This window comes from Pectinophora gossypiella, chromosome 3 (genome assembly GCF_024362695.1).
Source record: "Pectinophora gossypiella chromosome 3, ilPecGoss1.1, whole genome shotgun sequence".
Taxonomy (NCBI): Eukaryota; Metazoa; Arthropoda; class Insecta; order Lepidoptera; family Gelechiidae; genus Pectinophora; species Pectinophora gossypiella.
In genome coordinates this window covers 6,971,209-6,987,735 of record NC_065406.1, presented here as the reverse complement: position 1 = coordinate 6,987,735, position 16,527 = coordinate 6,971,209, and the positions used below count along the sequence as shown (strand labels likewise).

Sequence of the window (16,527 nt, the reverse complement as noted above, 5' to 3'; positions counted from 1 at the left end):
TCTTACGGAATCTACATTTATGAAATCGTGTCCAAATCTCTAGACTATCCATTTCTGCGCGTCATAGGTGCGAATATAAATTGAATTCGAATAGAAAGCGCATGACAGTAGATATGACAAAGATTTCCTTTATAAGCCCTACGAATAGCGATGGCAAGCGTTCATTCAACCAATCCCGTATAAACCTCATGTCACCACTCATAGCTCGGCGTAATATTCTATTCTTTCGTCTCGTGTGACATTTTAAGCTAAAAGAGCCCAACACACCGCACATATCATGATTCGTGAGGGGACTTTTTATATTCGCCCACATCACGAAGGTATTCGAAAATTCTATGCCAGAAATTTATTGCTATCCAATGTTGAACGAATTGAAAATGCTTTCGCATGCGGGGTTTTTCAAAAAGGAAGCATTGCAATACCTACGTAGTTTCTTTCGCTACATTGCTTTCAATATACAACTATGACACGTTTCGAGCTGTAGTCGGTGTTTATGCAATACAATGAATGTAGAGTCGCCTGGACAGTAATCGTTTCAATAAATTCTATTAAAATTAATATCTTAGAAGCCCGGCTAGTGGATACATCGCATTGTGCCAGACTACTTAAAATGAAACTCTTCACGAACTCTGAAGCACATTTCTTAGAAGTTAGTACCTATACCTAGGACAAGACAGTCGCCCGGTCTCGAGAAGTATAAGAGAGCGTTTATTTGTAATACTTTGCTACTTTCCGCAGTCGCAAGCATCTTAAGTAGTTTTAAGTTCGAAATATTTGACTGTAATATGTAGCGTTCAGCGATTTTATACATTTTAACAAATTGCTCTTTGTTTCAAACTGAATCAGCGGAATAATTTACACAGCTTTTTGTCGGAAACTTTTAGTAAGAGTATCAGTTTCTATATCCACCCTTTCAATACCTTATAAGATTTATACCTGTAGTACTTATACCATAATGTGGTTAAGTCACGAGCAGACACGGCTTATTTTATTAATGGAAGTGTTAACTTTACGAGCACGGTGTAAATGCTGTCTTAGAACATAAAACCAATATTCAACATTCTCACATTAATAAGCAGTGTCTAATTCAATACGAACCCCTTTCTTTAATTCTTATTCTTAAATCAAAATTAGGTAACTACTCGTATGTCTGTCGATTTTATTGAATATCAACCCAGTAAAGTAACACTTATGGCATAAAAAGAAATATAAGTTGAACACAAATTTAACAAAAAATATTTTTTTTTTCGGAAGAAAAAGGTTTGTCTGAGAACATTTACTCGTCTTAATCATATTTATGTATACCATATACATAAATATAATTCTATCTTGTCTAATTAATGTTTAGCTTGATATGTTTCGGCTACGCAAAAATATAGAATAATTGGATTGAGGCGTCCCGCATTACACAAGACTTTCAGATATAGTTATTAACCAAAATGATCCAGTACTTAATATAATCTTTCATCACACCATGTTAGCCAGGAAGAAAGTGTTCCAAGAACTTTGGAAAAGCTAAGGACGATAGTCTTGAAATTTCTTTTAAGTATTTGGGTAATTCCATAAGTTTTCAATGAAAAAGACCTACTTAAACAAAAGATTAATAATTCATTTCAAATTAATATTCAATAGCCCAAAGGATTAAAATTATCTGCTTTAATTAGGTATATAGGATGAAGTTTAGAGGTCAAATCGTAGCAAGATCACTGTGCGATTAATGGACAGAATATTGTAAAATATATTTTAGCTGGTAGAAAACTAAGCTGGTGAATTTAGCTCGTCTTTGTACATTATGTTCTCTGTACATTTAAGTTTTGTACAATAAAGAGCAAAGAATTAATTTTATCGTTTGCTCATGTGGCGACGACATAGGAGAACACGAAAGCAATGCATATTTTAAGTACATCTACATAATTAGTACAGTGCATAAATGAGCAAATCCTAGGCAAATTAGCTACTGAATAACGGTAATAAAAAGCAAACTAAGGAAAAGGCTTTGGAAACCTGAACTGTAGCGTCTCCACAGCTCCGCCACAATTTCACAGCAGAGTTTCGTGTAGTCCGTGGAATACTAATCATCTAAGTTTTCAATGCTTTGAATCACTACTAAAACTTTATAAGAGTAAAATAATCTTAACGTGTATTTATGCCATGTTTCACGCGGATGGGTGAGATGGGACGCGATGAAACCTACTTTCCTATCAACTTGTCCATTTTAGTATAAGTAGGTACTACAGTTCGTTAAGTAGCAATAACCTATATAAGGTGTCGTAGTATCTATATACAGATGAAGATAAACACATCCAAACATCTCTAGAACACGCGTAGGTAAGTAAAATATACTGTTAAGTAAGTTACTTAAGTTACAATATTGTGTGTCTGATAAAAAATATAATGTACGACAGGTCGAGACTGAACGAGGCACTCCGAGAGGCGGGCTATGACATCGACGGCGAGAGGTACCCAGAGGGATATCAGGAGGCCCCGCTGGCGTACGACGCCGTATGGTCCGTTGCTCTAGGTAAGTGCTTTTAGCAATAAATCCACCGCTTTTTACACCAACCCCTTGTATATTCTACTTTTTTAGCTACATATGCTGTAAACGATCTCGCACAACATGGCCGACACATACGGCTGAAGAACAATTGTCATAAAAATAAGCGAATAAAATAGAAATGGATCCATTTACATACATCTGCGGAAAGTCATTCCATTGTTTTTAATCAAAGTAAGGAAGTATTTTTTTCAAGCTTTGTGAGATTTTTTCCTCGTGTTTTTTTCACGTTGATACACACGCCACATCGGCGCCCAAGTCAACATATTGGACCGGCACCTGCCTATTTAAAATGAGTTTACAATATAATACGCTAATGGACGTTAACAGAGAGCTCATTGTTTCAGCTTTCAACAAAACAATGGAGAAACTAGAGAAGAGTGGTTTGAGCTTGAAAAACTTCACTTACACCAACAAGAAGATCGCAGACGATATCTACGAAGCCATAAATTCGACGTCATTTCTTGGGGTATCTGTGAGTGTCGCATCCGCTGCTTTTATGATCCTTTACATAGGTTAGGCAAAGTTTTTATTGTTGGAGACGGCCCCAGTCGCCATACGTTCGGAACTACGCCCCAACTCGACAGAGACCACTTTAAATTGTGCTCAATGACTTGTCCAACAAAGTACGTAGATAAAGAATATTATTATGCAAAAATATTTATGTTGTACGTTGAATATAAGATAGACACTACACATATAAACACAACATAAAAAAATACAAAAATGACAAGAGAACCACCGGAGACTCGTATTGCTCTATGAGTGAATAGTAGCTATAATAAGGCATAAAGAAAAATTTGATCGAAAAAATGCCCAATATGCAGTGCCAATATAACGTAATAATTCAAGACACAGATAGAGAATGTCGCTCCGAGCACTAAAGTCTATAATAAACTTTATGGCTAGCTTTTCGTTTCACGTCGACATTTCAAAAGAATCGCGATCTGAAAATCTCTCACGGGTTCAATCTAAAGAAAGCGAGTAGTTTCGACGTATAGCGGAGAGCATTTTCAGTTGCGAGTTATAAAAATTCTGGAACAATAGATACTTGTCGATAAAGACGTCGATATGTGGAAATAAAAAGTGCCTTTCAGCGAATAGATTGCAAAGCACGTAATAGAGCAAAGAGTCCGATAACGGACGAAAATTTGTATTGTATAACTGACACTAACACAATTTTGAATATTTCACACTAATCTATTCGTATGTAATTCCTAGAAGCCGACTAAACTATCACGTGTCATGCATGTTCATATGAGCAAGATTGCTCAGGTATTAGATTTGGCAGAGGAATACCTAGAAGGACTTACATTGACCAATTTGGAGATGTCCTTAGAAAAGATTTAGTACGATCTACTCTGAACCGGCGTGCGTGTATGAAGCGATTGATGAATGTGGAAGAAGCAAGAGAAGTGCGTCAGGATCGAAGCAAATGGAATTCTATAGTCTCTGCTTACCTCGGCGGGAAATAGGCGTGAGTTTATGTATGTATGCTCAGGTATTAGTTAGGTATTGTATTATTGGTCGATATCCTGTCAACATCAGTACTTACTTCATCGTACATTTAAGTAAAACAAATATCAAAATGGCTTGATATTTGCTGTCCGCCGGCTATACCTTTGTAATGAGTAGAGAAAAGGTATTAAGTACTTATAAGTTTTTTCATTGCTGATATGTTATATGTAGGGTCTTGTGGCGTTCTCGTCGCAAGGTGATCGGATCGCGCTGACTCAGATCGAACAGTTGACGGACAACCATTATGTGAAGCTGGGGTACTACGATACGCAGGCTGACAACCTCACTTGGTTGGAACGCGAGAGGTGGGTCGGTAAGTAACGCCTCTTTATTATATATCTACGTTTTGATTCCAGTTGCTACAGCACTATCAGTATTGGACTAAATCCAAAAAATCGTATAGGTAACGTTAGCGCTTCCATTTAAGTCTTATCTTCCTAATGGAACTGTCTTTGAATTCAATTTTAGAAGAAAAATTCTATCGACACAAGCATGTTTTATTAATAGACTCATCATCTTCCTGGTTTTATCCCGTTTTCACAAGGTCCGCTTGCCTGAAGATTTGACAGGTCCGGTCCTTCACAGAAGCGACTGCCTATCTAACCTTCCAACCCGTAGGGAAAACCAGCCCAAATCGAGTTAGGTCACATACTTCGGAAACGCATTTCTCGGGAATGTAGGTTTCCTCGCGATATTTTCCTTCGCCGCAAGGCAAATGATAATCATTTATGATCCAAATATGAATTCGAAAACAAATTCGAAAATCATTGGATTCGAACCTGCGATCTCATAGTGAGATTCCAGCGTTCTACCAACTACAACGTCTTTTAAATTTTAATGAACAAACATGTAGCAAAAAATGTACAAGCATTCAGCCTCTGTTACAAGAAAAGTAGTTATTCGAGGCTCAGTAAGCAACTAAATGAATTGCTATTAATTCTTCAAACATTTTGAGGTAATCGAGTTGTTCCAGGGCTAAGCAAACTGGCAAGGCACTCCTTGTTGTAATTAATTTTACAAAAATCCTGAAGCAAGGGAATGTGGATTGGAGGCATAGAAAATATCAACATGATTATAATAAAATTGGAAAGTACCAGTTCTCGGAACTGTTTTATGGCATAAAGTTTTACGAGGGTTGAGCACATTTGAGAAAGTGCCAAACGCCGAACGTTGATTTTGGCTAAAGAGTATGACCTGCCTACCGGATGTACTTTTTAACTTCTTTGTTGCAAGTATGAATAAGCCCGTAAAGTTTGATCGTGTATTCGGTACGGCCAAAATGCGCCCAAACCTTAAAGAAAAATCTAACAAGAATAGGTAGCAGATGAACGCGAATGTAATAAAAGAGTTGGTTATTCTACTAAACTAAGTTGACAGACTAAATCGATGAAATGCAGTCGTCATTTGACAAGAAATATAAAAATCGAGTAAAGTCAGTTATAAAAATATTATTTAGGACTGATATCGTGTTCATATGAACTTGGCTGCAAACTTAATTTTATTTAATAGTAGGCTTCAATTTTTTTTTACATTTTTCCTCACCATGATATGGTTGTCTGGAAGAAATCGCTTTAAGCGATAAGGCCGCCATTTGCCATGTACTTAGTTAAGAAGCTTATGTAATTATTTCTTTTTATTTTGGTGAAATAAAGTGTATTTGTATTGTAGGCTCCAAAGAGAATATAATAAGACTTAACCTTAAAAAGAAATCATAGTAAGTATGTTTGTTTACTATAAAATAGGAAAATTTAAATGTGTCCCTACTTACTTACTTATCTTGTACACGTTTGAGTGACATTAGTTTCAACCATAACATTTGTTACTCAACAAATAATTTGCGCTGTAACATGAGATGACAGTCTTAATTGTTTTCTGACTTGAGCAATATAATATTCTAAGAAATCTACAGTGTAATATAGATAGTATGAGATAAACCATTAAGTCATTATTTATACATGCCAAAAGTAACTGGATGTTCTCTTTGATTGTTGTTATAGTGTTATGTAAATTTAAATTCCACGGATTTTACTACCGCACTGACACTGATTAAAGTATATTTTGGATTTCACATTGACATCACTCTTGATTTTGTTATCAATATATCGGAGGTATCGTTACTTTTCAAAATCAAGGCAAAAAATGCAAAATTATGCATGTACGGACTTCCCCCTATGCCGGTCTTCCCCGCATGTTGTACATAAGCGAAAAATGCATGAAATATTTTTGTGCAGGTGGCAAAGTGCCCCCAGACCGCACCGTGGTGGTGAACGAGCTGCGGACGGTATCCCTGCCGCTGTTTGCCTGCATGACCGCGCTCTGCATAGCCGGCATACTCGCCGCCATCGCGCTCATCATCTTCAACATGCTGCACAGGCACAGACGGTAAGCAGATTCCAATTCTTATAGAGTTCATTTTCTTTCCGATTTATGAAGTTACTTGAAACATAAGGTCGTCCGTACAATTTACCTACATACCTAGAGGTCACTATACTTTTAAATAGATTCAGGTCGGCAACTACAACTATTGCGATCCCCGTAGAAACCCATTACGAAGACTTCTTGCAATAACCATAAGAGATATCTACCGCCACTAATATTATAATATCATATTAAGGAAACCTGCTTTCTATTCTATGTTAGCATCATCCTTTGTTCTTGGATTTAAATTACCGCTTACCTGGATAAAGTCGTTCTATTTAGCTTGGCACGTAACCATGTTCAGCTATCGTTTGATCTCTGCGCCTGTCTAGTTCAAACAATATAATGGCCGCTCACATCAGAGGCAAACCTCACTACACTACAAGTCCCTGAGGACATCGCACCATAGTTCAAATTAGAACAGTGAACACAAACTACGTTAACCCTTATCACTGTGACAACCCACCCCTCCACTAGCAAAACCAAAAAAGCGTATTTCAACAGCATTGACAGGGGTCTCATTAAAAACTTCATACGCATCCCGCGCGAAAAATAAAACCGTGTACCAAAGTGACTTTTACCACAAGATAAAAGAATGGAATGTAAACCCCATGATGAGGCCATACAATAAAAATGCAAATTTTGCGCAGTAACAGAACAAATATATTTTAACCGCATTTGTAATAGGCAGCTAGCGAGAAATGCGTTCTGAATAGCTAAAGTTACAACCGTAAAAGATAAATACTAGGGTAATGCAAAAGATACAGTTGTACGTATTTCTGGTCTTGTTCTTTTCTAGAATCTTTGACTCGTCGTAAATCTTAGTATCCTCGAAACCTTTTACCCAAAGCTTTTTCCTTAACGTAAGCCACGTAAGTCGGGCTGCTCTCATCTTGTTACGAATAGTTCGCTCGCTTCCAAGTTTTCATTTTTATTGCTAGCGGATATCGTGGCGTCGTTAACTTGCGACGTAAACCACGGCGGCTTCTAATGTTTTTGCCTAGTTAAGGCTGCAACGCGGTCAGCTACATCTTTATAAAATAGCTTTTACAAATTGAAGGAACGACACAGACTGACGTTGATAAGAAATAAAATATGATGTTCTCAACAACAACAAAATGGAAAAATACAGGGAGGGTGATTCAGCTCATGATTCAGAGTTAAGTAATATCAAGTGGAATTTCCTGTTGTAAAATTAGTGAATATTTTATTGCTTTTTAAAATAATTTTCAGCTCCATACTTTTGCAACGGAAAATTCTACTGGATATTAACAGAGAACCATGCTCTGAATCATCCCTTAAAGTCTTCGTTACGATGTTACTAACACCCTGTATAAAAGTATAAAACAAGAACAGCTACGAAGTTTTTATTGCAGAAAATCTCTAGGGTCGGGAAGAGCATGGAAACATGCTCTTCCTTCGTAAATTGATAAAAAGAATATATTTCAAACGGTCAAAGCTTTCGAGTTTGAATTTATTGTAGTAAGTGAAGCTCATCACTACATACCGATTCGGTTTAGGTCCTGGCAGCGATTAGATTACAACTGTTCCCAATGTAATCTCACCTCCAAATGGGGCTAGGCTGCACGCATACAAATTGAATAACGTCACCAGTAGGGCTAACGTGATAAAATTTTGTGCTATATGTGTGTTGTGTTAAATGTCGTTTTGTGCTAATATGTGGGCCCAAACAAGTCATGTCGTCTGTCAAATCTTGATTTTGCGACACATGTTAGGGAAAAAACAAACTTATCGATTTCTATAAATTTTATTGAATCGATCGATAATTTTATTTATAATCGATATTTTTTTGTAAAATATCGATGATAATTGCAATAGCATTATAACTTTGTTTGAGATTATTATTGTTCATAATGGAAGATGAAAAGAAATTCGCATTTCTTGTTCTGTGCCAAAACGTTATATTTTCTCTGAAGTAGGTATTTGCAATCGCGTTCCATACCATGATCTTATTACAAAAAGCCGCTACAATGGCATCCCTTTGTTTATCAGCCCGGGCATGTCATAGAAGGCTACTAACGGATATTACGTCGTGTCTACGTAACGTAATGGACGCACCTACACATGGAATATCTACATTCAAGCAAAGATAATGCACACCTATACATGAATCTACACTTTATAATCAAATTATGATCTTGGAACCAAGCACTTAGGCTTCTAGGAGGGACTTTCTAGGCTAAGTAGAAACTTAAACTAACTTTTGAGGACCCAAAAAATACAGATGGCGCTGTACATATTTTCCTTCGTACATACATACATACATAAACTCACGCCCGTAATCCGAAATGGGGTGGGCAGAGCCACAAGTAATCAAAGACAACTTGCAGCCACTGTTGATACGAAGTCCTAAGGTGGATATGATGAACCTTATGGTGATAAGGGATCAGCCTATCGCCCATAACATTAGTCCATCATGTTAGAGGACGCAATCCCTCTGTCGGTTTTTACGACATGCCCGGGAAGACAAGCAGCTGAACGTGTTCTATGTTTTTTATTTGCTCCCAGAACAGCATAGAAGCCCTCCTTCGTTTAACCTTCTATATAACAGACATGTGCATCGTTTTTGGGTATCCAGGAACAATTACATCTTCCACCCATTACTACTATTTCGAACAAAATAAAGAGAAGCAATATAAGTAGCAATATAATTCTATACGTAATCTGACCCAAATATCATACAACAATTATTTTTATATATGTTTCTGCCAGTACATTGACATTTTAATGGTAATGGTAATTAAGAAATAAACATTTATTATTTAGGACACCACAGACACGGATTACTATTGGATACTAAAATAAAATCTGTCTTTGAGCACCTTTAACAACGTTAGAAAGAAGCAGCTACATTGTATGAGAATGTCAAATTTTCCTTCAAATCTGTCTGTCTTGCAATCTTTGAGGGCTAATTACTTAGTTTTTTGCCGTATTAAGGGTACTTTTTTTGGTATTTCTAAAAGCCTATTAAATGGAGCAGTTTTTAGAAATACTGTCAGGGTCTATGACAATCTCATGTGTTTATTATTCTTCGGCGAAGTTTTAACAACTGTAACAATTTTGGTCGAATTCTCACTTTGACTTCTGATAACTTTTTTTTTATACTTGATTTGACTTTGATTTATCTTTGATTGAGCGGTACACAGCTTTAGGCATAGTTGTGAAGTAAAATAAAATAATTATTAAGAAAGGGATAGCGACAAAATGATTATTTCTGAAGTAAGGCAGAAAATCTAGAAAAAGGTACAAAATGGGTCATATCTCCTAAACCGTAAATAATTGCTGAACATACATGGGGATGTTTCTGGTAGCTAATGAGCCCCTCTTATCTAATTTTTCATTTTGAACCGGAACTTCTAGGCCACCCTGTATACATTACAATGACATCACATCAAAAGAAAAATAACGCACACATAAAATATTTTCTATATAGAACATGGAGATTATATATTGAATTATCACGTTAAATCTGTACAACGCCATCTATATTGTTTTCGGGGAACTTACCCTGCAATTTAAGACTAAGACTTGTTGCGCAATCTTCAAGAAATGGCTGCAGTGTTAAATTATAATTTTGTATACTTAAGAAAAGAAAATATCAACTACTTACTGCTGCTCTACTAACCCACAGAGGAGCAGCGTGGTGGAGTATGTTCCATACTCTCTCCAGTTGATTGAGGGCAGGCGTGTACTGAGCAGTAGGACGTATGCTACGTTGAATCTACTCTATAAACATCTATGGTTTGACAGCACCACCCAAACCGTGTTGTTAGTATTTTAAAGTTGTATGGAAAATAAAAAAATAACAATTATAATTAAATTAATCTCAATCAATTATCGGCCAGGGTGATCCAATGGTCACACCCTGCGTGTAACACGGTAATGCTGTGCGGTTGCTGCGTGTGCCTGGGCGCGGCTGTGGCCCTGGGCGTGGATGGGCGCTGGGTGCAGCCGCAGCACTTCCCCGGCTTGTGCGCAGCGAGGGCCTGGCTGCTGGCCACCGGATTTTCTATGGCATACGGCGCTATGTTCACCAAGGTCTGGCGGGTTCACCGCCACACCACCAAGCCCAAAGTTGAATCTAAGGTAACGGTAAATTTTTTTCCTATTTATTTTGAGACTTTTTTCACAGAGATAAGATAATACGCCGCATATGGCATTCACTACTAAAAGCAAATCGATAAAGTCTCTATCAAATCTAAACTGGAGACGACTAGGAGTAATACAGACGTTAATTGTATTAAGTATGTCATTATTTTTGTATTCATACTTTTATATTCATCATCATCATCATCACCAGCCCATTAACGTCCCCACTGCTGGGGCACGGGCCTTCCCTATGGATGGATAGGGAGATCGGGCCTTAAACCACCACGCGGGCCCAGTGCGGATTGGTGGTTATTAACCGTTTATATTCATAAAAAAACTAAATTCTAAATCATCATTACAAAAACACGCTAAGTAACCGTAATCGGAGCTTGATTTTAAGTCAAATAGCCGTTACTGCGTATCCAGACCGACAATTTATGGTAATTGATGAAATAACCAAACCAAAGGACCAAGCATTAATTACGTACGCCACTGCGCTCATTATCATATTTAAGGAATACAAATGACGAAGCTTCATTGGTATTTACTTGTCATCCAATGCCTTTATGAGTGAAGTTTATTTACTCTTGGAAGTAACAATACTTAAACCCAGCCAAATTACGAGCCATCAATTTTATCAAGCGAAAACATTTTTTTACTTACATAATATATTTGACCACGCATAGAACATAAGAATAAATTGTTGTACGTGACATGGGCTTTTCTCCCTTCATTTCATTAAACGAATAGAATAATCTACTATACACTTACCTATACCCAAGAAATAAGGTCAGTTGTTATAAGATTATACTTTTCAGAAAGTCTTTCTTTCGAATTCAACTGCCGTATATCGTTCACTCAATGGAAAGGCCTCTCCATGATTAGACCTAATAACTTTATAAACCTAGTTACTGGGGGTCAAATTGAATGACTACGAGTAGCGTGACCTTTTAACCCGAAATATATTGGCAAGAAAAAAGAAACCTAAGTCTGCAAGGAAAATAAAACTGATGTAATGAGTTATTCCGATAATATAATAAAATTAATATTATGAAAAATAAGGTAGGTTAACGAAATCATGTAGCAATGTAAGTATGGATTACGGAATAGAAGAAAAAGATAGGAAAGGTCCTAACGCGCATTTTGTATGAGAACCGCTGTCGCCGGTTCAACCCCACTCTCTACTACTCCTGCAAACAGATAACTATGATAGCTCTACTACTTCTCAAATTCCATAACCGCTTTACCGGCAATGTATATTTTATGTGGTAGGCTGCAATTTTATAATTACTTTTCGTAAGATATTGCATACAAAAGTATTTTTTTTATAAATAGAGAGATCATACTAAAGTTTTTAGCAATCCTGTGATAAGGAGGAAACTTCATGATAGTCGATGTTTGACTTTCTGCCCTGCAGGTTATAATGCTGAAGACGACCTTTTAATAGACTATCGCGGAGCTCCATGTGTCGTAAAATTTAAGGACGAGTGGAGTACAAAGTTTAAGTATGAACTGTTTTCTCATACTTGTAAGGCGCGCATTTCGCGCTAACTTGGCCTTTCCAACGCCTTTTTTCTTTTCCGTTATATGGTCTAACATTATTTGACATCGTCATTCTTCTGTTTCTTCGTGTACATGCCACGATATCGATATGACTTGCCAATCACTTGGATTTGTGGTGAAATAATTCAGGCGGCTAGAAAGGATGTATAAAATAGAATAGAATAGAAATTGTTTATTATAATGAATGGATGTCTAGATTTTCTCTTCGGTTTTATGGGATAGATAAAGTTAATAGTATGGTTATCTTCCCGTCAGAAGCGCATGCATGGATGGAAGCTGTACACGATGGTGGGCGGTCTGCTAGCAGTGGACGCGGCATTACTGACAGCATGGCAGCTGAGGGACCCGCTGCAGAGGCGGGTGGAGGTGTTCCCGCTGGAAGCGCCGCGTCATCACGACGACGACGTCCACATACGACCCGAGCTAGAACACTGCGAGAGCGAGCACAACACTGTCTGGCTCGGTAACTTTAATAACCTGTCAATAGTCATTCTGTACCTAAATGTTGTTACATTACATACATACAAAGATTACGCCATTTCCAATTAGCAATGGTAGAGACCGTGGGATTCCACCTACTGCGTCTTGACACATCGCTTTCGCTTCTAATTATAATACAATACGCAAATAATATTATAAGCAACACATAAACTATTAGTACTTACAAAAAGCGGCCTTATTGCTAAGTTAGCAATTTCCTTCAGCCAACCTTTAGGTATAGGATATCATTTCAGTAAATGCGGGGCAGAAAGTGCCCAGTCAGTTTATAAATAACATCAAACACACACATAAATATAACATAAATACAGACACACACACACAACACTACACTAACTATATAATAACATGATAATCTTCTCTCTTCTTTAAAATAATTTTGTTATTTGGTAATGGTTGATAATATTACCCATAACTGTACAATAACGTCAAAACTCGCTCGACGTAAAGGGAAAATAAGGCCACTCGCCGTAAAGAGAGTCGCCGTAGCGCGGGTCGCCGTTCGGAAAGTCGCTGTCAACGCTACAATTCGGTATTACTCAATAGTTAAATCTAGTGAATTAGTCACCATAATGCTATATAACTTCATTTTAAACTCTAAAATAATGGTTACAATATACTATGTAAATGGGTAACATTACAGTAAGTAACCACCTAAAGACCTCACTAAGGAAGCGATTAAATTTCCGGACTCATACCTATCTACGAATTATCTGGAGAATTATTACACCTTTACAGGGAACTTGTAATAGACAAATGGAACATTCCATTTACAAATATCTGTGTATTGTTTAACATTATATTATATTATAATGAATACTTATAATGTGAAGATCTGATGTGGAATACTTGACAAGGGTCAGTCAATCATATTTCATCAAGAGCTTAACCTTTTATTTTTCTTATAAAAAGTCTGATTATGAGTTATGAGTACGAGTTTTTCGCCGCGCGGCAGAAAAGAGCAGCGGCATAATGTCGCACTGTAATACTGCGCCGCTGCGGTGCGCGCAATACCATTTAAAACTGTTTGGTACAGAATTACAGTGCGACATTATGCCGCTACTTTTTCAGCCGCACGCCGAAAAACTCGTAGTGCGCGCCTGGCCTTTGTCTACTTTTTACACTAATAAGTAGGTATATTTTAAGCCAAATTAATATTTAATTTAATAAAGCACCTAGACTTAAGAAGTAACTACAACTCAAGTCTCGTAATTTTAAATTCTTGAACCTTACCTCGTTCCATCTTTATTATTATTACCGTAATAACACGGCAAAAAGGTTTCCCGTTCTGGTCCCTTTCTGTAATCAGCACGTTACAGCGCGGACAGTTAAACTGGTATCCCTCACTTTTGTTAGTTTAGGATTATTTTACTTCAATCTTCTATAAATGTATGCATACATCATTTTTATCGTCGCATTAGTCATCTTTTTACTTTAATGAAAAACAAGATGGTCCGTTCGGTACCTACGGCACGCGTAAATCTCGGCATTAATTATGAAAGATGAGCCGTAATATGAGGTAATTTTAAGTCTAGTAAACAATTTTGGTTTTATAAATCTCTCCTCGCAGTCCATTGCGACTCATTTGCGACCGTAACTTGAAGAACAAAATTTAAACTTTTCTAAAGTCGTTAATAACAGCTGGGCGCCTGGTGATGTCGCTTGGGAAATGCTAAAATTAAAATATTTCACTTAAATTACATAGCTTATCATAATGGGATAGCATAAGCATGTTCTTTTAAACTAAAATATCACGGTACTTACATGTTTATCCACCTCTACTTCCGTGGCAGACAAAGAGAATAGGATATGACAATTTCTAGACACTTCACATTTGTACGTTTGGTGCAAAACAGCAAGCAGTGTTGTTCTGCTAATGGACTAATTATGCCGTAATATGAAACCCGTCTGTTGAATGTAGAGCATCGTACGTAACCTAATCCATGTCAGAACGTCTGAAAATCAGAGGAAACAATAGGGGATTTTACACGATACTAAATTCACCCATTATATCACATACGTAACGAAACAACATTTAATAATGATGAAGATACATAATAGAATTCGTAATAGAATTAAAATACATAGAGACGCTCAGATACATCCGTTTAATTTCTGGGAAAGAAAAAAAATCTCATTTTCATAACAAAACCGTATATTTCTACAGGTGTGATGTACGGCTACAAAGGACTAGTCCTTGTATTCGGACTATTCCTGGCGTACGAGACGCGGTCGGTGAAGGTGCGGCAGATTAACGACTCGCGTTACGTGGGGATGAGCATCTACAACGTTGTGGTGCTGTGCCTCATCACAGCTCCGGTGACGCTCGTCATAGCCAGCCAGCAGGACGCCGCCTTCGCCTTCGTATCCCTCGCCATCGTCTTCTGCTGCTTCCTCAGCATGGCGCTTATATTCATTCCTAAGGTAGGTACGTTAGCCCTTAAGTAAATAAAACACCAAAAAAAAAGAAAGGTAGGTACGTTAGCTCTCGCCACACAGCCGGCCTGACGATACGCTAGCGTGAGCAAAGTACATACGACACGTACTACTTTTTATCAACATCTCCAATTTAGAAAGCTGTTTTAACCCTTTTCAAAGAACGCCTTGTCATGGCAAACTGGAAAAACTTCAGAAAGCGCTCGAAAAATAACAAACGGAAAAATAGCAACCAACTACTTAGTACTTTCTTATTGCAGTATCAGAATAGAACTCTATTTCTCCATTTCGTGTCGCTGTCGTGCAACGCAATTATACAATTATATAGAAAATAGCAGCTTTTGCCTTACAATTGTTTATTAGATCATACGGCGATCACACTTACAGCCTTAATCTCCTGCGACACGTGAGCAGAGCTCCTTCGTACTAATTTCTAATTCCTCTACATAACTTCTCCATACATGCTTTTCGTTTTACTTTTTCACCGCACTGCCATAAACCATACACCGTCATCCGATAATATCACTCGATCTTACCCTACTTTGTACCTATACTTAGATAGCATGTCACTATTGAACACAACCCTTCCTTTATCAATCGGAAGGGTACAAAGTAAATTCCATCACGTTCTGTTCCCTGGTGCAGGTTGAAGAGTATTACATGTGTTTGGTATGTGGTGAATTTAAAAACTAAATTACATTAAGTATACAAAAACTAGCTCATAAGCTGTAGTAAGAAGAACTGTATCGTCAAAAAAGTCTTTTAATTTTGGCATCTAGCTAGATGGCTATGATATGCCCGATTTTAAATCATAATTAATCAATATATCGCAATGCGCACGCCGTTCTATTTGATAAATAAAATTAGATTATTTATCGCAGTAATCTTTATCGACAGAAATAAAATTCTTTATCAAATTGTAAACTAGCCAAGTCGCTGTGCGCGATTAATGTTTAGGTACTTACAATAATTGCTTTTATTATTCTGTTACTACTTTCTAAAATGAAAGCTTTATCCGTAAACAGAAACAGATATCTGATATATGCAATATATTTTGTAACATATATGAGTGTGTACATTTCTAAGACGCATCATTTCGTTTCTAGACCTCAGAGACCTTCAGCAAATTCAACATAATATATCGCGCTCCATTCAGAAAACCGAATTACCCCATCTAGAAGAGCACACGCGAAATGATAACGATGAGCTATTTGTCGTGAGGCTTTTTGATAAAAAAGTAAAGCAATATAACTGTATAGCTATACGACGGATCATTTCAATACGTTACATTTCTGATATTCTACTTGAATATTTTGAACGACAATAACTTTCAGTAACTTGTAACAGAACAGCATTGGTTACTGCGAACTAGTTTTTCGATATAAATGCCAACCTTTATAAAACTGCGGTAATAATCAATGTACTGATCA

At 37.1% G+C, this 16,527-nt stretch overlaps 1 protein-coding gene across 1 annotated transcript in view; it reads left to right on the top strand.

The window, feature by feature from the left end:
- LOC126381757 (gamma-aminobutyric acid type B receptor subunit 1) overlaps positions 1 to 16,527 on the top strand; it is a 51,549-nt gene that overhangs the window by 23,435 nt on the left and 11,587 nt on the right. Inside the window, exons 6-12 of the mRNA XM_050031226.1 lie at positions 2,406 to 2,521; positions 2,902 to 3,029; positions 4,244 to 4,385; positions 6,304 to 6,454; positions 10,357 to 10,597; positions 12,419 to 12,626; positions 14,829 to 15,085. Of these exons, the coding sequence (XP_049887183.1) occupies positions 2,406 to 2,521; positions 2,902 to 3,029; positions 4,244 to 4,385; positions 6,304 to 6,454; positions 10,357 to 10,597; positions 12,419 to 12,626; positions 14,829 to 15,085 (1,243 nt within the window). The remainder of the gene's footprint in view (positions 1 to 2,405; positions 2,522 to 2,901; positions 3,030 to 4,243; positions 4,386 to 6,303; positions 6,455 to 10,356; positions 10,598 to 12,418; positions 12,627 to 14,828; positions 15,086 to 16,527) is intronic.